General features: G+C 62.4%; 2 protein-coding genes across 2 annotated transcripts in view; both read right to left on the minus strand.

The window, feature by feature from the left end:
• Positions 1–17,573: 17,573 nt before the first annotated feature.
• On the minus strand, positions 17,574–18,428 carry LOC115291387 (keratin-associated protein 10-8-like). Its single transcript, XM_029938816.1, has one exon. It carries the CDS (start codon positions 18,426–18,428, stop codon positions 17,574–17,576), a length of 855 nt encoding a protein of 284 aa, XP_029794676.1.
• Positions 18,429–22,635: 4,207 nt separating this feature from the next.
• Positions 22,636–23,517, minus strand: part of LOC115292530 (keratin-associated protein 10-7-like) — a 28,112-nt gene continuing 27,230 nt past the window's right edge. Inside the window, exon 7 of the mRNA XM_029940602.1 lies at positions 22,636–23,391. Within this exon, the coding sequence (XP_029796462.1) occupies positions 22,636–23,391 (756 nt within the window). The remainder of the gene's footprint in view (positions 23,392–23,517) is intronic.

Below are 23,517 nucleotides of genomic sequence, written 5' to 3' on the forward strand. Positions count from 1 at the left end.
GCCGCCGAGCGTCTGACTTGGGCTCTGCTCTCCACCTCACGGTGAGTGAGTTTGAGTCAGGCTCTGGGTGAGCAGGTGACCTCGCTTCACTCTCTCCCTCCTCCTCCCCCCTCCCCCACCCCTCCTCACCGGCACCCTTTCTCTCTCTCTAAAATTTCTAAAATTAACCACAGCCCTGTGGCACTTAGGACATTCCCTCTTGTGCAGCCATGGCTCCTGTTTGTTCCAGAACATTTTCATCATACAGAGGAAGTCCGGCAGCGGGGGCGGGGGGGGGGGTGTCTCGGGGCGGGGGGGCTCGGTGGCTTCTGGCCTGCCGTCTGCCCCGGGCCAGAGCCAGAAAGCACAGCGTCTTTTTCTTGCCTTTCAGTGTGGAGTTCCTGTCAGGAGGCAGGGCCTCTGTTGGGTGAAGGTGCGCAGGGAGCACGGGGGGGCACCCACAGTGGGTGCTGGCGGCGGACAGGGGAGCCCTGGGGCCCCGTCAGCCCCTGGAAACAGGCCCCAGGCCATCGCCCGTTCTCCGGCGCCTAGCGCCTCTTCAGGCTGTACCCGGCGTCACCGGCTTCAGAAAACGCCAGCGACACCGCCGGCCGGGCCTCCGTGCAGGCTGTGCAGAGCGGCTGGGTCCCCATTTTCACTCCGCATCCTGGGCCGGTAAGCCCTTCTCCCAAGAGGACAGGAAGAGCCACAGCTGGGCCCCTCGAGAACCAGGGAGCCGGGGCCGGGGCCGGGTGTCAGAGGCGGGGAGCCCCCCGCACCCCCTCACCTGCTGCGTGTCCCCACAGCTCGTGCCCGCCTCCAGGGAAGTGGGGACAGCTAGGCCCCGCGAACAGAGACGTCCTGGCTTCGGTGGGAGTGAGGGGCTCGGAAAGGGCCGGCGCCGCCGGCCACACGGAGCAGGTGCAGGCTGGGGCCCCCGGTGGGGGACAGCTCCTGTCCTCCTACTGAGCTTCGTTGACGGGGCCGGTGGCCTGGGGAGAAGGGGGCTCTTGTCCCAAGTCCAACCCCCAGCTTCGAGCCCGGCCGGGGGTCCAGTCGGCCCGGGGGCGCCGTGGCTGCGGTTCCTCGTCACCCGCAGACTCCGGGGCTGGCTCCGGAGTTATCGCAGCGCGTGGAGGGAGCGCGAAGTTCCGGTTCTCACGCTGTGAGCTGCAGGGGGCTCTGTTCTTGCTACAAAGAGGGGCCAGGTCCGCAGATGTGCGGAGAGACGTCAGTGGAGCCATTTGTGTGCCCCGAGAAAAAGAGCACTTTGCTGGAAGATGGTGGGCTCCTCAGAACGCCCAGGCGGCCTCTGTGGCCTGGGGACGGGCCCGGGGGCCTGGGGTCGGTCCTAGGGATGGGCCTGGGGGCCTGGGGTCGGTCCTAGGGATGGGCCTGGGGGCTTGGGGATGGGCCTGGGGGCTTGGGGATGGGCCTGGGGGCCTGGGGACGGGTCCGGGAGCCGCAACCAGCAAATCTCAGAGTGAGTCGGGTCTGCACAGGTCACAGGCTGCAGGTCAGCAGGCGAGGCACACGTCAGCGTGAGGCAGCTTTGCCCTTAGCATGGCCCGGAGGGCCCTGCAGCCGGTGCCTCCGCGGGGAAGGGGCGCCCCCTGTGGGTGAGGGCGGCCGGCGTGCGCCCCGTGTTGGCGGAGGTTCAGAGGGTCAGCGGAGTGCCAGCTCCGGAGAGAGAGAGGGCAGAGGAGACCTCTGTGTCCACGTGCAGCTGACTCATGGCATGTGTGCACGTGTGTGCTTGGTGTGGGCGTGTAAGTGTGTGAGTGCGCATGTGGTGTGTGGTGCATGTGTGGGGATATGTGGTGTGTGCGTGCATGTGCGTCATGTGTGCGGCAGGGGCACACGTGTGTGCGCTCACAGCTCGTGCCGCAGGTGACTCTCTGGCAGTCGGGGTGACGGATAGTTTTTGTTTCCTCCTCTTTGTCATCAGTGATGAAGTTTCAACAGTGAACCTATTTGTACTTGTGTAACAAAAACAAAGTTATTTTTAAAAGCAAATGTGTGCCTAAGTGATGTAACTTATTTGCCAGGGATAATGGCCCGTCAGGTCTGTCCCTGGGGAATAAAGCCGACGCCTGCGGTGGCCCTCGTGTCACTGTTGTTTTGACAAAGCAAAGAACACACGAGCACGTTCCCGTCAGACAGGACGGGGGGGCGGGGGGGCCGGGAGGGGCGTTGTCTGGCGAGGTCGGGCCGGGCCGCAAACCTGCCCTGATGCCGGACGTCCGCCTGGAGAAATGCAGGTGTGCGGGCCTGTCGGACCAGCGCAGTGCTGAGCTGACACCGGCCAGGGTGTGAGGCCGAGGCCCGCGGGGCCTGCCCACCCCCCCGCCCAGCGCCCCCTTCCCCAGCACGCCCCCCCCCGTCCAGCGCCCCCTCCCCCAGCGCCCTCGCCCGCCCCCCAGCACCCCCTCCCCCAGCGCTCAACCAGACCGTGTGCGGACCTGGGTCCCACGCAGAGGAGAGCGCCAGCCCTGCGTGTGCTTCGTGGCTCTAGTTGTATTTTCAGTCACTGACATCTTGTCTGTCGTAGAAGGAGTTGTGTCCCCCAAAGTCCCGTGTTGGGTCCTGACCCCCAGGACCTTGGAGAGGGAACTGAGGTCCAGGGAGGTCACAGGTGAGCCTGACCCCCAGGACCAGCGTCCTCCTGGGAGCAGAGGCGAGGACCCAGACTCCGGGAGATGCTGTTTTCCTCGTGGCTTGCACCCCTGCCCCTCTCTCCTGCGGCCGCTTGCCCTCTCCCTGCCGTGAGCCTCCACCTCTGCAGGCAGAGAAACTGGCCCAGGCCACCGGCAAGGAGGGAGACGCTGCCCTGGAAAATCTTGGCTCAGGACTAAGAAAATTCACAAATGCCCCCAACTCTCTTTCTGTTGGAGCTAAAAAGTTATGCATGAAGTAATGAAAGAGCCCCGCTGTCCCCACCGGTGCCTCGGTGACAGCAGTCACACACCCTGTGTCCTTGCAAACCCTGGCTTTACAAACGTCTGAAGGTCTCAGGGATAGGACACCAGCACGGAGGCCACGCGGTGTGATCTGGGGTCAGTCTGGGGCCAGCTGGCCAGCAGGCAGCCACGGGGAATCCCACACTTCCTCCTCTCTGGGTGGGTCCTTTTGGAGGCTTCCCTCCCCAGCGATCAAGGTCCCTGCCCCTCGGGCCCCTTCCTCTGCAGGAAGCCAGGGGGCACCCAGCCCTAGACGGGCGCTGTGCAGACTGGGCCCCGTCCAGGAGGATCCCCGGATCCCACATGTGCACGTCCTTGGGCCACGTGCGTCTCCCTCCTGCTTTGGGGTGCCCAGGGAGTCTCCCCACAGCCTGGTCTCCGGGCTGCACCCCTGCGTCTGCAGAGGGAGGGCCGCCCGCGGGATCTCCGGTGCAGGGTGAGGCCCTCGCCTCTCTGCCCGGACTCGGGGTGATTCACATCAAACACTGGGTGCCTTTGTTCCTGCCGCTCTGCGTGCGCGGGGCTCCCTGCGCTGATTACAGCCCTGCGCGCCCCGCCCTGCGCGCCTTTGAAGTGGGCGCCGGCCCCGCAGCCGCGCACCGGTAATTGCAGCTTCCCTCCGGCCCGCGGCTGCTGGCGAAGTCCCCCGGTCTTTGCAGCAGGTTGTTGGGGAAATTACAGTGCAGCTCTCGGGGGAAGGGAAACCGTGTTTTAGCGGGGTTGGATGAATGTGGGTTAATCTGTAAAGAATTTTAAGAACATGTTTTCCCTGGAGGTGGGAACTGGTGCTGGGCCGCCGGCGATGACAGTCCCGGGGAGGGGAGGACGCGGGGCTTGTGCAGGGGGGCCCCCGGAGCCACCGTGCTCCTCCCGCCTGGGCCCAGAGCCCCCCACCGGCCGCTTTCGGCCCCTCTCCCCTCTCGTTATAACTGGTGAATAAAACTGACGTGATCGAGGACACGAATGCTTGTGTTTGAAACAAGCCCCGAAGCCACCTGGTGGGGAGAGAGGGAAATGGGTCCTTCTTACCCCCCCCCCACCGCTGGTTCTCTGCAGGGAGCAAGGCAGGGGGCCCTTTAGAGAGGGCGGTGCCCGCAGTGGATGTGCCCCTGGAAGTCATCAGCGGGGTGGTGGTCATGGCGTCGGGAGTCCGCACGGCCCGGACGGCCGCGTAGGACGGCAAGGCCCACGGTGAGCGGACCCGGCCGGCCCGCCCTTGGGAGGGAGACTTATTCCAGGGCAGGAGTGTGAGGACACAGTGAATAAGGGCCTAAGGCATGTCATGACCTCCTCAGGGAACCGAGGGGCCCAAGGACGCCACCACCTGAACCCACAGAACACGAGCCGTTGGAAGTCCGGGCCGGTGCTTGCACTTGGAGTCCAACGCGGGGGAACCTTCCCCCTGGACTGAGGTCACACGGACCCTGGGTTATAAGAATAATAAAAGCAGAACTCTGTTTGCAGAGAGGTCCGCATCCAGAGCCTCACTTTCCCAGCACAACTTCCTCCTCTGCCTTCACTTCCTGCCCCTCCCCCTCTTCCTCCGCCAACTCCACTTCCTGCCTCTCTCCCTCCTCCTCCCCTTCACTTCCTACCCCCTTCCTCCTCCTCCTCTTTCTCCTCCAGCTCCACTTCCGGCCCCTCTCCTTCCTCTTCTTCCTCCTCTTAACTTCCTGTCCCCGTCCCCCTCCAGTTCCACTTCCTGCCCCCTTATTCCTCCTTCCCTTCCAGCTCCACTTCCTGCCCCCCTTCCACCTCCCCTCACTCAACTTCCTGCTCCCCTCCTGCTCCCCTTGCTGCCCTCCTCCTCGCCCAGTTCCTGAAGCCTCCCCTCTTCCCCTCCCCTCTGCACTTCCTGCCCCTCCCCCCCCCAGGTGTGCCTCGACAGTAATTTCGGAAGCCCCATCCTCACCCTAGTAGTGAGGTCTCCGGAGAAAGGGAGGCACGTACACACGCACAGAGACCGGCTCGGGAGGCGGCTCGCGGGGTGGTGGGGCCCGCAGGTCCCCAGCGTCCGGAACCTGCAGCGCCGGCTGGCAGGGGCCCCGGGGGAGCCGGTGCTGCACACGGAGCCTGCCGACGAACTTGGGCAGAATTCCTTCCTCGCAGGCACCTCGGTCTTTGCCGTAGGGCCTTCCACAGATGGGCGGGGCCCTCGCGTGTCACGGCGGGTCGCCGATGGTAATCTCACCGAGGAGCAGGCCTCCAGCGGCACCAGGTGCCCACACGGGCTGCCACGCAAGCTTACGTCGCGCTGGCGGATTTCGGAGCATCATCCGGGTCCCGGACGAAGGCACTGTCCCCAGGGACGCTTCCGGCGGGCCCCGGGGTAGGAGGCCTGAGCCCCGGCAGACGAGCACGCTGTGGACGAGGTGGGACCCGGCCGGCTGGTGGCGGTGCCCACTCAGTGGTAAAGAGGCATTTAGGAGGAAAGACGGGGGAGACACTGGTATCGGGCTCCAGTTGGCGTGAAATTCGCCAGGGGACTCTGAGCCTCCCGCAGGGAGGTTCCGGCGACGCCTCTCCTTGCCAGGCGGGCAGTGGCCTTGGGCAGTGCCAACGGTTTGCAGTTTCTCAAGCCCGATTTCCCCAGGGGACGGGGAGAGGGCCGGTGACAGGGCTACCGAAGTACCGGAACCCACTCTGCGAACTTCTAGGATTGCAAGCACTTGTGCTGAGGTGGGGGGGTCAGTACCAGCCCAGGGAAGAGTGGCTGAGAGCAGACGGCCTTGCACACCGGCCGCACCGACCTGAGCTCGGACGCGGATGCGGGGCGGGCGGCCACGGGGGAGGAGGCCCAGGTGAGCACGCGTGGTGCGTTGGTGAAACCGCTTCCGGGCGGAGGGGAAAGCGCACTCGTGTCCTTAAAAATGTGTAAATGATTCAAAGCCCCGCAGCTGGAAGGAAGCACTATAAATCTAATAAAACATCAGGTCCCTGAAGAAGAAGACAGAAAAAGAAAACTAAGGACTTGATGAAACCTGGCTGAATAAGAGACTCTAATATGCATCTGGAATAAAGTCTGGGTATTCAAAAAACCAGGGATGACATGACCGCATGCCAAACCTTAAGAAAAAGAAAGGTAAAGAATGCTGAAATACCCAACATGAGAAAGAAATATAAGTGCAGATACAGAAAAGATGAATTCTAGTTTAAGAGAGTATTGTATTAATTCTTTGGCAGTACATCTGAAAATTTGGAGGAATGGGTGCTTTCCCCCTAAGTCAGCAGGGGCGCCTGGCTGAATCAGTCGCAACAGCATGTGATTCTTGATCTCGGGATTGTGAGTGTGAGCCCACCGTGGGTGTAGAGATTACCTAAAAAAAAAGATGTAAGCCGTCCATATTAACCTGAAGGAGAAGAAAAACAGAATAGACAACAGAAATGGAAGTCTGAAACATTTTCCATGGCGACAGAAATGGAACTCTGAAATATTTTCCATCGCTTCTCATCTGGAACTTAAATCTGGTCACCGTGTGAGCTAACCTTGCTGGATTAGCGGTGTTTTTCTTGGACGCAGTGATCTCACCGTGGAAGCGTTGGAACGTGTCCTGCTGTAGGAAGCACGTGCAGAAGAGCTGGAGTGAAGGTCCTGGTAATAGTTCGTGTGCGCAGGGCGCAGCGGAAGCACGCTTGCACGGGCACGGGCAGACATGGCAGAGAAGACACAGGAGTCGTCGCCAGCAGGTGCCTCAAGCCGGAGCTAAGGTGTGGTTAAATTTTCTGTAGGATTGAAAGAATTAAAAAAAAGTTTTAATGTTCATTTATTTTTGAGAGAGAGAGACAGAGCGTGAGCAGGGGAGGAGCAGAGAGAAAGGGAGTCACAGAATCTGAAGCAGGCTCCAGGCTCCGAGCTGTCCGCACAGAGCCCGACGCGGGGCTCAAACCCACACGCTGCAAGATCATGCCTGAGCTGAAGTCAGAGGCCTAACCGACGGAGCCCCCAGGTGCCCTGAAAAGTTTTTTAAAATGTTACAAGAAGAAGGCTCAAATGTTCTTACAAATGAGGCCCAGTTTGTCTGCAGAAAAGTATTCTTGAGCCTAGGAACGCATAGAAAGTGCTTGAGCTAATTTTATAAAGTGACCATAACCTTCACATCACCCCACGCTCACGGTAGTGAGCTCACTAATACATTACACGTTGTTAAATGCCAGGTTACAAGGCTGAGCCCAGACGGGCATAGTCTGGGCACCTGGCGTTTCCAGCCTGGGAAGGGAGACAGATTATCATTCAAAGGATCACCTGAGCAGTGATCTAAGGGGCCGGAAGGAGGGGTGGAGGAGGCGTGCCGAGAGCCCCCAGCAAGGAGGCTTTCTGCCGGGGGGTTAATTAGGAGAGAGGGGGGTGTTGGGGAGAGGGCCCAGCCTGGGGGCAGCCCCGGTGGAAGGAGGGACACCCTGGACGTGGGTCTGGGGGTGCTGGAGCCCCGAGGCGGGGTGTATGTGCATGGGGGGTGCCACAGCAGCAGGTGGGGGGCAGGGTCAGACCCCAGCGCCTTGTTGGCCACACCCTGAGTGTTGTCTTTATCCAGGGACAACTGGAAGCCACTGGGGGGAGACCAGTCTGGCCAGGTTTGGGCTCCGCAGAGACTGCTGGCATCTGGAGGGGTCCAGAGGGTGCAGGAGACAGGTAGGCGGTGGCGGTGTGGAATGAAGGTGGCCGGACCAGGAAGGGGGTGGGGTGCAGGCGGCAGAGATGTTTGGGGGTGGTGGTGTGTCGGGGCAGTGGCCTGGTGCTCCGCACAGATGTGCGGCCATGGCACACATTTTTCATTCTGCCTTCCACTTCTAGGGGAAGTCAGGGGCCTGAGGGGCTGCCTGGAAACAGAGAGGGAGTGTGAGCGGGAGGCAGCCTTCCGGATGAAATGTTGGCTTGCGCCCACAACGTCGTATGAGGAAAATGCACCACGACCCCCCCGTGCCGTACGCCAGGGCGCACAGATGGCGCAGCATTCCCAACGGCGGCCCCGTGATTCACCCACCGACAAGTCCAAGGGGAAAACACGTGAATTCCTACCAGTCGATGTGCGGAAGCATTTGAGAAAATGCTTCTCTAAGAGGAGAAAGCTTTTCTTTCTTTCTTTTTAAATTTTTCTCCTAATGTTTTATTTATTTTTGAGAGAGAGAGAGAGAGAGAGAGAGAGAGGCATGAGCAGCGGAGGGTCAGAGAGAAAGGGAGACACAGAATCAGAAGCAGGCTCCAGGCTCCGAGCTGTCAGCACAGAGCCCGATGCAGGGCTCGAAACCACGAACCATGAGATCATGACCTGAGCCAAAGCCGGATGCTCCACCGGCTGAGCCCCCCAGGCGCCGTGAGAAGAAAGCTTTTCAATATGGTGACGTTCCCAGCCCCGCAGCTGCTCCCACTGAAATCCAGGGTGGGCTGAGAAGCCCACTTTCCTCGCTGTTTTCAACATTTCTCTGAAGGCTCCTGTCGGTTCTGTAAAATAAGGAAACAAATTGGCACACACATAAAGACAGAAGGAACAGAAGTATTCTTACTGGCAGACAATGTTTATCTAGAAAAACGGGAGATTCCAAAATCACTTAGTGAATCTAAGGCCTGGTAGAAGACAGTTGTACTGAAATGCAGCAGTCTACTTTATACCCAATAACGAATTCAAGTTCCTACCAGCGACTGACAACACGTGAAAATACGGGGATCGTGTCCGTCATGATTGCAATAAGGTTATAGGACATTTATGTTGTAGGGATAAGTTTACAGAACACGCGTCAGACCTCAGGAGTCACACTTTTTTGATGAACTGAATTCAAGGTGGGACTAAACGGAGAGAGATCCATGTTGCTGAGTGGGGACCACCTCATGTCATAAAAACGTCCATTAATCTCAAACCAATGGATGAACTCGTTGCCATTTCAATGAGTATTCCTCTAACGTTTTTGCTTGTTTGTTTAATTTTGGTTTGGGAGATGGAAATGAGAACCAATAATTTTTAAAGTTCACATGAAAGAGAAAATATGAAAGAGAAAAAGAGAACAGTTAATATGTTTTTGAAGTGAGAACAAGAGGCTGTTTGCCCTTGATCTGTAGGTACGAACACTTACTGTAAACACTCACCAAATAACGTGCTGGCAAAGGAAACAGACAAAGAGATTAGAACAGAGATTGATGGAACAGTTCCAAGTATGCAGAGAGGCCTAATTCATCATAAATGTGACATTTCAAGATGGCGGGGAAAGACGAGGCATTTACTAAAGAGTGCGTGCATCACCGCTTTCTGGAAACAGAGCAGAGCACTGCGTTCCAGACGTCCCAAGTCACCCCCACCTGGACGGGGAGCCAGATATAAACATACAGCAGAGCAGCAGAGACATGTAAAGGTTGTATTTTAAGCCCCATAAGGAAAATGTTGCTGACTAGATAATAAATTTAAATACCTGGCAAAAGACAAAAACATCAAAAAAATTACTTAAACTAAAGGATCAAAAAAGAAGTGATTGAGGAAAAATATTTGCAGCAGCCGTTTAGCAAAGGATGAATTATCCGAAGGGGTCCTCGCACAAGCAGAAACACAAACCTCCTCCTCTCGTTCAATAATAAATCCTCTCCCGGGAAATCGCTCTCGGGCCGGAATTCTAGCTTGCGCTTCTGGAGGGGAAGAGTGCTGGGCGCTGGGCACTGGGCGCTGGGCCTGGACGCTGGGCACTGGGTGCTGGGTGGTGGCGGGCGAGGTGCTCCCGAGTCTCTCGGGACGGCCAGTAGCCAGGCTCTCTTTTCCAACATCCTCAGAACCATGGTCATTAAATGTCAAACTACGGCCCATGTTCCGGAGGGATCTTTGAGTCCTTATTGAACGCCACTGAGGTCCGAGAGTCTCCGCAAGTGACAGGTTGGGCTCAGAACCAGCCTGGGTGGTGGCTTGGTAGCCACGTCTTCGTTCTCTAACCTGGAGGTTCCGTTTCAGGTTTCTCCTTTGCCTGCGACCCCTCATTCCTGGAGGAGGACCGTGTGGCAGGACGTGCGGACCAGCCCGGAGAGAGGGGGCGCGCTGCGGCCACACGGCCATGCTGCGGGGGTATTGTTGGTGGACTGACTGGCCCGCGTCCCCAGCGGCGCGAATGGGCCCTCCTCTGTCACTGCAGGGGACCAGAGGAGTGACGGTCCACCCCGGAGATGTTCAGGATCGATCTGTCTTTCCTCGGGAGGCAGTTAGCGGACCTGGTACTCCTGCGTTCCGGCCACTGCCGGGCTGGGGGGCCCGAGTCTCAGTAACAATCAGGGACGTGCCCAGCCTCCACCCCCTGGGAAAACCCGGCCCTGAGAGGCTCGGGTTCTGAGCGCTCGAGGGACGGCCCGGCCGGTGACGTGGTGGCTGCGACCTCTTGTCTCATAAAGAGAAGTCCGCGTCCACGTGACTTCGGGCGGGTGGGGGGGGTTTCTGCGCACGGGAGCTGGGGGCAGGGGGCTTCCGCTCTTGCCCCGGTGGGCCGGGGGTCCCAGGGAGGGGAGGGAGGGTCGTGGGCGCCTGCCCCTGCTCCCCCTCCTCGCCGAGCGTCTCAGAGCCCGTGTGCGGGTGCGGCTTCGTGGAAAGAGGGGGACTGTTGGGTTCAAACAGCGGTCCTTTCTCTGAAGGGGAGTCCTCCCTCCCGTCTGGGGGGCAGCATCCCTCCCCGACCCCCGACGGGCGGGCACCGGCCCCGGCGGGGTCAGGAGGGCTGCGTCCCTGCGCCGTGTGCGGCAGGGGGCCCGGAGCAGGGCCGGGGGGCTCACTGAGTGCCCCTGTGCGGGGAGCCGTGTTCCTGCGAGCTTTTCCAGGCTTTCCTCCCTTGACCTGTGTGTGTGGGGGGGTGGAAGCTGTCTGTTAGTGTGTGGTGGGGACGTTTGTCTGTCTGTCTGTCTGTCTAGAGACAGAGGTGGTGGGGAAAACTCCAGTCACATGGTCAGTTTTATGCAAAACTGTCTGTCTTATCTGTCTTATCCTCTCTGTCTCTGTCTCCCTCCTCTCCCCCTGCCTGGTCCCCCAGCAAGCCCTACCCCAGGGTCTGTGCTCTCCCTGCGCCCCCCACCCCCCAGCCTCTGCCCAGACCCGGGGGTGTGGGTCTCCCTGGAGGGAGAGTGGTGTTTGTGGCCGGGGCAGTGGCGTTCTGCCGCGAGGAGGGGCCGGCGAAAGGGTCCTGCTGACCCAGGGAAATGGGCGTGAGGGCCCGGCGGGGTCTCCTCACAGCGGACGTCTCCCCAGGGCCCTGTGTGCTCTGGAGGGGTGGGGCGGGCAGGGCGTCTTAAACAACAGTAATCGCACCTAATAGCTGTCTGGCCTGGAGCAGCCTTCCGCGTCCGCTGCGGTTTCCACGGCCACTGTGACCCTGGGCCCGGGAGACGCGCAGCTCGGGCTGAGAGCCGAGCCTGGGCGCTCCCCGCCCCCGGGCCATCCTCCCGTGGCTTCTCATTAGCTGTTCCCGGGGACTGGCTTCCCTCCGGAGGGGAATTCCTGAAACCCAACAGTTGACAAACCCACACACCCTCGGGAGGGCTGGGCACCAGATAAAAGCCGTCCGCGAGCCCGGCCCCTCCTGGGACCTGCCACCATCGGTGGGAGCCCCGGTGGCTGTGCCGGGTGCCCGGCCCTCCTGAGGCGGGATCTGCACCCGAGGAAAACAGGTTCTCGGAGTTTCTCTGGTCTGCTCCCGCCTCTCCACTGTGGTTCCTTTGGGGAAGATGTGCTTTGCCAATGACTAATCGCGGTTGTGTGAGGTGCTATCACCTGTCACCTGCACGGCAGGACCCGAGCCCGGGCGGAAATGAGATAGGCCGGGCCGCCCGCCTCCCCCCGCAGCGCCCTGAGGAGGTCTGCGCCACCCGGGCCGCCCCTGGCCCGTCTCCGGCCTCGGGCATGCGGCCATCGCAGTGACTGCCCCGGGGCCCCTGCTGCCATCCTGAAAGGGCCCACCTGGGGGTCTGACGCGCTGGATGGAGCTGGGGACCTGCACTCCTCATGTCTGTCCTGCTGACGCTGTGTGTCGCGCTCGTGGCCCTGGCGACCCCGGGCCGAGGCACCCGGCCGTGGGAACCCTGCACAGGTAAGGGGCGTCTCGAGCTGGGGGCCGGGAGGGTGCAGCTGCGCGGGTCAGCGCCACGTTCACCCCCCTCGAGGTCACTGCCTGCCGGGTTTGCTTCGGGAGCACCAGCGGGTAGAGGGGGACGGGGAGGCCGGCACCTACAGTGCCGACGGGGTGGGGACCCGGTTCAGAGACCAGCCGCCACTCAAGGGCTTCACAAGTGTTTGCCTTCGCGTCTGGGGGAAGGCCGTGCACCTGCTTCAGGAACGAGCCAGCCCCCCACCCCGCAGGCCCCAGCTCAGAGGGCCCCAGGTCTGCGCTCAGTAAAGCCAAGCGTCCCCGGGGGCTGCTCCTCTCCCACGGCCCCTGACACCCCCCACCAGCACTGGGGAGAGCGCCAGCGGCTGGCTGCTGGAGGGGGGCCGGCTTGCTCCCCCTTTTCCGGAAAGGTTGACTTGCTGATGGCTCTGACATCACTCTGTCTTTCTGGAGTCTCTCCCAAGAGCCTTTACTTACCCAGCCTCGCATTAGCCGGGAGAGGAGGCGGGCGCTGGAGGCCCGCGGCAGGTGGGCGCGCAGGGCTGGGCGGTGGGAGGGTCTGCAGCGTGGTTACAGTTTTATTTGCAAACTACTCAGCGGGGGTCTCTTTGCTCTGATGGCCCCTGGTTCCCAGTGACAGGACCAGCAGATGACTGATGATGACCCAAGTTTGGAATGCTGACCCACAGTGGGGGCGGGTGCCCCGCAGAGGGGAACAGCCGAAGCCCTGGTGGCAGCGGGCTGGGCGCGGGACCCAAGCCCCCCACCCCGCTCTGGGCTCCTGCCCCCAGTGACTGCCTTGGGACTGGTGATTTGCAAGCAGTGCAGGGTTGGCCTGTTGCCAGCAAACCCCCTGCAGGGGGACCCCAGCAGGACCCCCGCGCGGCGCCCCTGCAGCCGCTGTCCTGAGCAGGCAGCCTGCCTCCTGGGAGTGAGTCACTGACATGTACCTTCACGCTCCCTTCAGCCCTGGGAACAGTCAGCCTGCAGAGTAATAATGAAGGTTATTTATAAAGCCCGCCCCCGGGCCCTGGAGGCTCGTTGCCCAGAGTTAAAAGGTGACCCAGTTAGAAACACCCGGACTCGGGAGGGAAGATGAAAGTCGGGCGTTTGGAGTCCTCCCAAGGCGCTTGCACTCGGCCCCTCAGGACTTCAAATGGTTAAAAAAGTCACTTTGATTCCTCTCCGTTTCGGAAGGCACCTGAGTTTGCACCGCGGGTGCGTGAGTGTGCAGGGGTGGGGGGGTATTTCCCCTGCCTCGGGGCCCCGTTCCTGATCTTTGTCACCGTGTGCACACCAGGTGCCAGGAGCCTGGCTGTCACAGCCCTGGGCCATGACGTCCTGCCCTGAGTCCGGAGCACAGGTGACAGATCCCCGCCTGGGTGCTGCCTGTGGGTGCAGAGCTGTCTCCAGGGCATCCGTGCCCCTGGGCGCCCCACCCCTTTCTGTGGAGGGTGCCATGCTGGGGGGATGGGGCGGCTTTGGTTCCCAGGGCTGCCCCCCGCCGTCTGCCTCCACGGTGAGGCTGCGGGGCTGGATTTTGGGGCGTCCTCGCCCTGGCAGGGCAGTGAAGGTACCCTTGCACCCGAACCTTGGGAAGAGGTCACTCAGTGCCGTGGCGGGGAGGCCAGGGGCCCAGGAGTTGGCAGAACGGGGATGTGGAGACTGGAGGACTTTGGGCTCACTGTTGAGGAGGCGTGGGGAGCACAGGCCAGGAGGCAGGGGTGTGGAGGGAGGGCCTTGTCTGGACATTAAGTGGGTCACTTCTGTGTGGCATTCGTGAGGACCAGACGGCAGGCGCTGGGAGCTGGACGGCCGGGGTGGGGCCACGGCGGGAGCACTGGCAGGTCACGCGGGTGAGCGGCTCCCCGGTGCTCTTGGGAGGGGGGCTCACTGCTCCCAGACACCTTACAGACAGGTGTTTTAGCTACAGGGAATTGGGTCAAATGTGTGCCCAGGAGACCATCTGCTGAGGGCCCCGGCCTGGGGACTGGCCTTTCTGCGCAGGTGCGCGTGTGTCCGAGGATCGGGCGAATCTCTGCCTCCGCCAAGCCGACAGATGCCGGGCGGGTGGTCAGCACGAGCAAGGCCACCAGGGGGCAGGTGGGAGGTGCAGGCTGTGGAAAGCTGTGTGGTGGCCCTGGACGGGTCCCAGGGAGGAAGGGCTGAGGGCACGCGTGCGCGGTGTCGGCATGGCCTCCGGGGATGAGTGTGCCCTGCAGGATTCTGGGGCGAGATGGCTTTGACGAGCTATGGGCCTCGGACTCCAAGAGCCAGCCCAAGTCTTCTGACCTCCGACCCCTCGGCCGCTCTGCCTGCTTTGGGGCCAAGAGGTTGAGAATCGGATTTCTGTGATCCTTCCTAGGTCCCGTAGGACATCTGTGGTTCTGGGCTGCATGGCGTGTGGTGCCAGGAAAGTGGCCCCTCGGTGGGCCGGGGCAGGTGGGGTGATGCTGGGGAAAGTCCCTGTCATCCATCTCCACGGGGACTGGAGTCCAAGGCTGAGAGGCACAGCTGGACCCTCCCAGGCCGGGCCCACAGAAGGGGTGGGGGCTCGGCCATCAGCTGCTGCCAGGGTCACGCGCCTTCCCTTCCATGTCCTCCCGCCTGGCGCCCCTGGGAGCACCGTTAACCCAGAACTCGCAGGGGTGGGCTCCTCCCCAGGGCTCAGCCTTGGTGTCGCTCAGAACCTAGTCCGAGTGCATCCCTTCACTCACCGCCTCTGCCCTCCTCCACTCACCCACTCTGCCCTCCTCCACTCACCCCTTCTTCCCTCCTTCACTCACCCCTTCTTCCCTCCTTCATTCGATCCACACCCAAGCAAGAGGTGCTGTGCCGACCCCTGGGGACACCGGAATCAGAGAGCCACCAGCAGTTGTGACATACCCCAGGGGGAAAGGGAGGGGGAGGGGGGCTCAGGCAGGAAACTTCAGGGTGGCAGTGGGGGACCCAGGGTGCAGGGGACCCCAGCCGCCAGCTGCAGGAGCAGGCGGGTGGTCAGACCTGGGCTCTGGGTGCCTGTGGGGCCCTTCATCCCTGGAGCTAAAGTGCTGCGGAATGACGGGAATGGTTCCGCATTTTATTTTATTATTTTATTTTATTTTGTAAAAGGTGTATTTAGAGAGAGAGAGAGGGAGAGAGAGAGAGAGAGCGAGCAAGCGCATGAGCCGGGTGGGGGCAGAGAGGGAGGGAGAGAATCCCAAGTGGTCTCCACGGTGTCAGCGCAGAGCCTAAGTCATGAATCTGTGAGGTCCTGACCTGAGCTGAGATCAAAAGTTGGATGCCACCGACTGAGCCCCCCAGGTGTCCCCAGATCTGCTCGCCGGGTCGTAAGGAGCCCGGGCGGGGGGCCGACGGCAGCCGACGGCCTCTTCTGTGTTTGGGGGCAGGAAGCCGAGACTGCCCCACCTTTGTGCTCAGACTTCATCAGCCAGAAGCTTGCAGGAGCGCGGTGCCTTCCAGCCCGAGTGCGGGGGATCCTGGCCCCTAGGAGACGCCCTACACTCGGGTTCCTGGAGGCGCCCCCTCCTGGCGGCTCACGGGAGCACCTCCTGCAGGAAGAGGCTTCCGCACCCCAGTTGTCCTTTGTCCAGGTGGCCGGGGGCTCCCCGGCCCTGGGGACGGTAGTAGCCAGAGCCCCAGGCCTCATCTGAGCTCCGAGTCCCAGGGGCCCCTCAGCGCGCGGGGAAGCGGGAAGGGGCGCCCGGGACGAGGGGTTGGCTCCGCTGCCTGACGGTTTCTCCGGCTGGGACTTGTCGGGTCTACGGAGACCGGCGCTGAGGCCCGCTGCGTGTGTCACTTCCGGCCAAAGTCCGAGCGGCCACTGTGTGACTGCCCCCACCGGTGCTGGCCCGCCCCGTCCCCAGCCAGCGCCTCTCCCGGCGCCGGGAGCCTGGCTGTCCCCCTGACGTCCTCCGTTGTAGAGGTCCTCCCCGGTTAGGCCAGGGCACTTCCTGTTTGCACGGGAGTTAGGAAGCAAAGAATATTCATGATTGTTTCCAATGTTTATTTTTGAGAGAGAGAGAGAGAGAGAGAGAGAGAGAGAGAGAGCGCGAGAGCAGGGGAGGGGCAGAGGGAGAGGGAGACACAGAATCCCCAGCAGCTCCAGGCCCGAACTGTCAGCCCAGAGCCCACCATTTAAATCCGCGTTTCTGATAGCGGTCTATGGGTCTCACCTGCAGGCCAGAGAGGCTAAGGCACACAAGAGGTTGGGGACTGCCCGGCGCCCTGGCCTTTGGGGGCAGGGGAAGTTGGCCAGGGAGGCTGCTGAAGCCATCCAGGTTATGTGGGCAGAGCCGCAGGGTATGTTCTGGCCCCAAAACAGCAGGGGGACTTGACTTTTCACACCCTCTCTTCCATAGCAGGGCTCCATGAGGGAGCGGCGGGTGTCCTGGGGGGGGAGAGCCAGAGGGGCCCAGGGAAGCAGGTGGGCAGCCCCAGAATGTGGGAGGAGACTGTAGGGGCCAGCGTGGCTGCGGCCAAGTACACCGTCCAGTTGTGATCATGGAGAGGCTCCCCCTAAGTGGGGGCAGTCACTGTGGATGCCTCCCTTTGGGAGGGCCTTGTGCAATTCCATGGCCTCCTGGGAGGTAGGGTCAAGAGCGGGGGTTAGCCCTGGGGGGAGAATGGAGGTGGGGGACTGGGGTCAGGAAGTGACTCAATCTAGGACTGAGCCCGGCTGTGGGAACCCCAGGAAACGTGGGGCCCATCCGGATTGGGAAGCGCCCTGGAGGGCGGCACACCGCAGCTTCCAACGCCAGGGTTTCGGAACTCAAGGTGGCTCAGCCTCTGGTGTCTTCCTCTTGACCAATGCCACCCGGACGGGGTCTGCAGCCGGGGAACAGGGTGTTCCGTTGGCCTGTGCAGGCAAGACAGGCAGGGCTGCGACATTTGAATAAAGCCCTGAAGGTCAAGGGCAGATGCATGGGTTAGACTCAGAAGGCTGGCCGGCAGCTGCAAGGCTCCCTCTAGCTGTATCCCTGGGAGGCGCCGGCCCGCCAGCCCCCGGCCCAGGGCCCCGCCTCCTGGTGCTGGACTGAGAGGGAGGGCAAGGCCTCGGGCGATGGGGCCTTCTTGCCAAGGGGCCTGCTGTCCAGGTGGCTGTGGCCATCTGAGTCCCCAGCATAGAGTGCAGCCACCAGGAGCCACCTGGAGGTACGGATGGTGGCCACCAGGGGGCCGCAGAACTCCCAAGATGCAGCCGCCTGCCAGCGGTCTGGGTTACCTTAGCCTGGAGGGTGGGACAAACTGACACAGGACCAGGCTGGGGGAGAGGGCCATGGAGGGCCGAGATGTGTGTTTGGGGAGGAGCCACAGTGAGGCTGCAGGGCTGGGGCCGTGGCTGCAGAGACGGTCTGGGGACCTTTCAGTAAAGGGGGGGGTTGTTTCCGGTTCATCTGCTCTCGATTCGAGGCTGCAGACAGGCTCAGCCCTGGTGATTAGGGTTCGAAGGTGGCGAACATCCACACTGACACGGGTCCCCATATTGTGCTGGGTTAGGTGTTGCCGGAGGCGGAGAAGAGCTAAGGTTCCCCATATGCTAACTGGCCCTGGGGTCGTGCCCATCGGATGATGGACTCAGCAGGAAGGGCGCGAGCACGCGGGGCGACAGAGCAGGGACACGCAGGAGGCCGGGCGGCAGCAGCTGGGCTGGCAGCAGGAGGCAGGGGTGCAGCAGGCGGGTCTGCACACGGGGCGGCAGAGCAGGGACACGCAGGAGGCCGGGCGGCAGCAGCTGGGCTGGCAGCAGGAGGCAGGGGTGCAGCAGGCGGGTCTGCACACGGGGCGGCAGAGCAGGGACACGCAGGAGGAGGGTCTGCAGCAGGAGGGGGCTGAGCAGGGGCTGGACCCGGAGCACACAGGGGTGCAGCAGACGGGCTTGCAGCAGACAGGGGTGCAGCAGACGGGCTTGCAGCAGACAGGGGTGCAGCAGACGGGCTTGCAGCAGACAGGGGTGCAGCAGACAGGCTTGCAGCACACAGGGGTGCAGCAATCTCCCTGGCAGGGGGAGGAGGTGCAGCAGGAGGAGTCTGTGCAGGGGGAGTCATCACAGCAGATGGGCTTGCAGCACACAGGGGTGCAGCAGACCGGCTTGCAGCAGACAGGGGTGCAGCAGACGGGCTTGCAGCACACAGGGGTGCAGCAGGCTCCCTGGCAGGGGGAGGAGGTGCAGCAGGAGGGCTGGCAGCAGGAAGAGGTTGTGCAGGGGGAATCCTCACAGCAGACGGGCTTGCAGCAGACAGGGGTGCAGCAGACGGGCTTGCAGCACACAGGGGCGCAGCACACAGGGGCGCAGCAGGCCGGCTCGCAGCTCTCCAGGCAGTCCTCCCCCTGCCAGGAGGAGTCGGGGCAGGAGTCAGAGGCCCCGGGCAGGCAGACGCGGCTGCCGTAGCTCAGGTCGCTGGAGCAGAGGGACAGGGTGGAGGCGGCCATGGCGGGGGCGGTGGGGCTGGAGGAGGGTGAGTGTGTGTGAGTGTGAGTGTGTGTGAGTGTGTGTGTGTGTGTGTGCCGGTGTTCTGGGCTCACTTTTATAGCGCTCCTCTGTGTTGTGTGTTTTTCCAGCAGAGACTCGGCCTTCTCCTCTTCCTTGTTGGTGTTTGGAGCTAGTTTCCCGGGACCCCTCATTACAGCTTGTTTATTTTCCTGGAAGATGCCATCCAGCCCGGGAAAGTTCCGCCTGTGTCCTGAGAGTGTCTGCTGAGTGGTGGGGGGGCCATGAGGCCGGGCTGGCGCTGGGGCAGGTGGCGGGTGGGGGGGGCGCTCACAGGCCCTGGACACTCATCTTAGGGACGTGGTAACGGGGAGGGGGGCGGGACTTGGATTCCGGCCTCAGGAATGGCTCCTGCTGTGGGTGCCCATCGCTGGGGCCCTGGTCCCCTTTCTTTTGCATTTGTCACCAAGTACAAACAGGCGAAGGCAGTGTGGAGACGCCTGGGAGGGCTCGGCTGGGGTTGGTGCGGGCTCCCCTGCCAGGGACCGCTGCCTGGGTGAGGGCTGTGGCCGTGGCCTGCGGCAAACTGGCTTCGTGCTGTGGGCTCACATCCTGGGCAGTGGGAGGAGGGGCCTTGGCTGGCCAGGCAGCCACCATAATGCTCCGGGCGCGATGCTTTCTAACCTGTGGGGTCCCAGGGCCGTGGATCGTTTGCAGACGCCCTCTGCTTGCCTAGCAGGTGGTCGGATTCCCTTCTGCCCCTTCTCACACCCCCCTCCCTAGGTCATTCGTTCTCTGGCTGAATCCTGTCTTTCCTGGGGCTGGGCCTGAGTCCCATCTGTGGGCCCTGGGGACACCCCTTTGGCCTATCCAGGGTCCAGGAAACAGTCACTAAAAGTTCTTGCACCAGGCACTGCCAGGGGCCGGGGCTGGCACCAGGGCTGGGGGTGGGCGAGTGGGCACAGATCAGCCCTGGGCCAGGGCCTCTGCGGGAGGAGGGGGAGGGGAGACCCAGGCAGGTACCAGGTGCTAGGGTGCCTGTGGGGGTTCAGGGCGTCAGCCCGGGCAGCAGGCACAGGTTCTGTGCAGGGGTGTGGTGGCCACTCGGGGGGTCTAGGGGGTGGCGGAGGGCAGGCGGACTCTCAGAGGCCGGGGTTAGAGGATCACGTGCCAGGTTTGGGGGCGGCCGGACCAGACTCCTCAGAGGACTGAGGTTTTGTTTTATATTTTAAATGATTACGGTTATTTTATATCGTCTCGGTGAGATTTCAAACCGGAATCCTCAGAAAGGGGTGAAGCTGTGTTTGTCACACAAACCTGATCACGCACATGTATACTTGCTTCCTGGGGCTGGCTGTAATAAATGACCACACTTTAAAAAATCTTTTTAATGTTGTATTTTATTTTTGAGAGTGAGAGAGACAGAGCATGAGCAGGGGAGGGGCAGAGAGAGAGAGAGGGAGACACAGAATCCAAAGCAGGCTCCAGGTTCTGAGCTGTCAGCACAGGCCCCGATGTGGGGCTCGAACTCACAGACCATGAGTTCATGACCTGAGCTGAAGACTGACGCTTAACTGGTTGAGCCACCTGGTGCCCCTACAAGTGAGCACAGCCTCGATTCTTTAAAGCAACGGAAATTTATTCTCTGAGCTCTGGAGACCAGAGTTCTGAGAGCAGGTCTACTGTGCTGAGACTGAGGTGTGGGCGGGGCGTGTGGGGAGATGTGTGGGCGGGGCGTGGGCGTGGGCGGGGCGGCTCCCCTTCCTGAGAGTCCAGAAGAGGGTCTCTCTGGCCTTTCCAGCTCGCTGACTCCAGGCCCCCTTGGCTCCTGACCACAGAGTCCGAGCTCTGCCTCCCGTCACATGGCCCCCTCCTCATCAGCCTCTGGGTAAGGACCCCTGTGCCCACGTCCAGGGCCCACGAAGCTGGCCCGGCATCGCCCGCCCGCCATGGGATTCTGCGTTTAGTCAGCCGTCGGCAGTTACCTGGGAAGCCCTGTGTTCCAGGCAAGGTCACAGGCACAGGTTTGGGAATGTCTGGAGCTGCCTCTGGGAGCCTTATGTGGCTGAGCGCCGTGTCCCTGCAAACACGCCCACGTTTTACCTGCTCTGTGCACTGCCCACCGCCGCTGGGGTTGGTAGCACGTCAGCCGGGCCCTCTGTGGGCCTCTGTCCCCTCTGTGGCAAGGGGGCTCCTCGGGACCCATGTCACTGGGTCAGCTGAGGACGGTGTGGTCTAAGCACGGCGGGTGCTGCGGCTCGGGAAATACACCACGGAGGGGGGCAGCTCTTACCGGGTTTTACCGGCCATGCGGCGGCATCATGCTTAACGTGTGGCCCACTATCCACTAAGCCTAGAAAAGTCCTGGTGTGATCAGCTCGAACGTTCCCAGCGGCCATGGGGCACGAGTGTTTGACCGGCAGGTGCACAGCAGGGCCCGAGGCTTCAGGTCCCAGAGGGAGGTCACAGTCCAGCCCTGTGGTAAGGTTCAGAGCAGGGATTTCCGGGACATGGTCCTGGGGAAGTGGACGCGTCGCCCAGCACCCCCTGGGGCTCCTCCCTTTTACAGGAGACCGAGCCCAGGCCCGCGGCCCTGGGGCCCAGGAGGTCCGTGCCGGCTCGTCCTGCTCACACGTAGCGGGACCGCCTGTGCAGAGCTTCGGGGCGATGGCGGCCCACGCTCTGCCCGTCGTGGCCTCCGGTGCCAGCGGCTCCCCCGCCTGCCCTGGCCGTTGGGGTGAGGGCGCGGGGCCCGGGGAGGCAGAGTCCTCTCAGAGTCGTTGGGTCCCCATCGTCTCTGCAAGGATGGCCTCTTCTACCAGACATTCTGTAGAGGGATGTGCACGAGCCGTGGGGGTCCTTCAAGCAGGGGGCCTGTCATCTTCTGGCCTGGCCCCGTGGCAGCTCTGGGGTCCCCGTCTTTTCTGCCCAGTGTCGTTTAGCAAACAAGGGACCGCTGTCTCCAGAACTAGGGAAAGGAAGGCAGGCACAGACCCTGAAGGCCCTCCCTGGAAGGGCCAGGAGCCGGGCAGGGGTGGGGGGGGGAGGGCCACAGCAGGGGCCCCATCCCCCTGGAAGGGCTAGTTCGGCTCAGATGAGCCTAAGCTCCACTTCTGCAGGTCTTGGGGGTCCCATCTGGAGGTGCACCTGTGGCCTGGAGCCCAGAAGAGGCTGGACGTGTCTGGACAGAGAGCCATGGTTCAGGGGAGGGAGGTCAGGGACGGGGGGCCCCCTGGCGAAGTCAGAGCTGTGTCCTGGAGGCGGGGCCAGCTCTGCAGGAACAGGTGCATAGGAGAGGGGGCAGGAGGGAGGCTAAGGTGAGCAGTGACGCCTTTGGTGGTCTGGCAGGCTGGCTCAGGGGCAGGGTGTGGGCGCGTGCAGGGAAGGGTGTTTCCGGGGAGCGTGTGCAGTAAGAGGTCCCTGAGAGCAGGGGCTCAGCTCGGGAGGGGACACGGGCTGCGCCCTAACCATCGCTGTGGCGGGAAAGGGGTTCGGCCCTTCATGTGTGGTCTGAGGGCACAGCTCCAGAGACAGGAGGCTCTCAGTAGCCGGGAGCAGGAAGGAGGGGCAGGAGGGTCAGACGGCCAAGGGGGTGCTTGCTGGACCTCTGCACCCCCATCCTCCCTGGAGTATGCTGAACCCCGTGTCCTGCCAGGCCCCCTGCAGGGGCAGGGATGCCCAGGCTTACTGTGCCCGGGCCTGGCTGCCACTGGGTCCCTGAGGATCTACCCACGAGGGCCATGGCCACGGCCACCATTCCTGGGTCGGGCCCAGATTTTGTCGGGCAGGAGCCCCGCCCCCTGCCCGGGAGGGGCGGGGCCCTGCGGGAGGGCTGGTGAGGCTGAGGACTGCCCCGCTGCCCACCTCTGGGGACTGGTTGGCAGTTCAGCCAGAATTGGCCTGAAGAGAACCAGGTGACACCCGGGTTAATGTAAGCCACATTTATTAGGTTTATCCAGGCAGCTTCCAGGGAGGAGAGACCATTGGCGCCTGCGCTGTGGACATGGTCCCAAGGCATGACCACTGGGACCCTGGGAGGAGTGTGGCCGTGGGGGTGGGGGGCTCATCCCGAGATTGATGGGAACCCCCCCGGGCCTGAGAGGAGGGGGTGCTGTCTCTACTTAACAGGGGCCGAAGAGACAGACCCCCAAGCAGCTGGGAGGCTGGTAGGGGGGCTGCTGCGGGTACCCACAGGGACGGCTGGTCCCATCACTGGCAGCCGCAGGCGGGGCGCGAGCACACGGGGCGGCAGAGCAGGGACACGCACGAGGCAGAGCGGCAGCAGCTGGGCTGGCAGCGGGAGGCAGGGGTGCAGCAGGAGGGGGCAGGGGCGCAGCAGGCGGGGCGGGGGTACACGGGGCGGCAGAGCAGGGACACGCATGAGGAGGGTCTGCAACAGTGGCTGGGCTGGCCACAGGAGGAACCTGAGTATTGGGTGGGCCCAGAGCACACAGGGGTGCAGCAGACGGGCTTGCAGCAGACAGGGGTGCAGCAGACGGGCTTGCAGCACACAGGGGTGCAGCAGTCTCCCTGGCAGGGGGAGGAGGTGCAGCTAGACTGTTGGCAGCAGTTGGAGGTTGTGCAGGGGGAGTCCTCACAGCAGACGGGCGAACAGAGGATGGGCTTGCAGCACACAGGGGTGCAGCCAGCTCCCTGGCAGCGGGAGGTGGCGTAGCAGGAGGACTGGCAGCAGGAGGAGTCTGTGCAGGGGGAGTCCTCACAGCAGACGGGCTTGCAGCAGACAGGGGTGCAGCAGACAGGGGTGCAGCAGACGGGCTTGCAGCACACAGGGGTGCAGCACACAGGGGCGCAGCAGGCCGGCTCACAGCTCTCCGGGCAGTCCTCCCCCTGCCAGGAGGAGTCGGGGCAGGAGTCGGAGGCCCCGGGCTGGCAGACGTGGCTGCCGTAGCTCAGGTCGCTGGAGCAGAGGGACAGGGTGGAGGCGGCCATGGCGGGGCGGTGGGGCTGGAGGGTGAGGGTGTGTGAGTGTGTGTGTATGAGTGTGCTGGGTGCTCAGGGTGTTTGGGGCTTATATACCTCTGGGCTGTGTGCTGTTCCTCACGAGGCCTGAGAAGCCGGTCTCCTTGTTGT

Source organism: Suricata suricatta, chromosome 5 (genome assembly GCF_006229205.1).
Source record: "Suricata suricatta isolate VVHF042 chromosome 5, meerkat_22Aug2017_6uvM2_HiC, whole genome shotgun sequence".
Classification (NCBI taxonomy): Eukaryota; Metazoa; Chordata; class Mammalia; order Carnivora; family Herpestidae; genus Suricata; species Suricata suricatta.

Coding starts and splice junctions, on each gene's coding strand:
- LOC115291387 (XM_029938816.1), bottom strand. CDS start 18,428: ATGGCCGCCTCCACCCTGTCCCTCTGCTCCAGCGACCTGAGCTACGGC.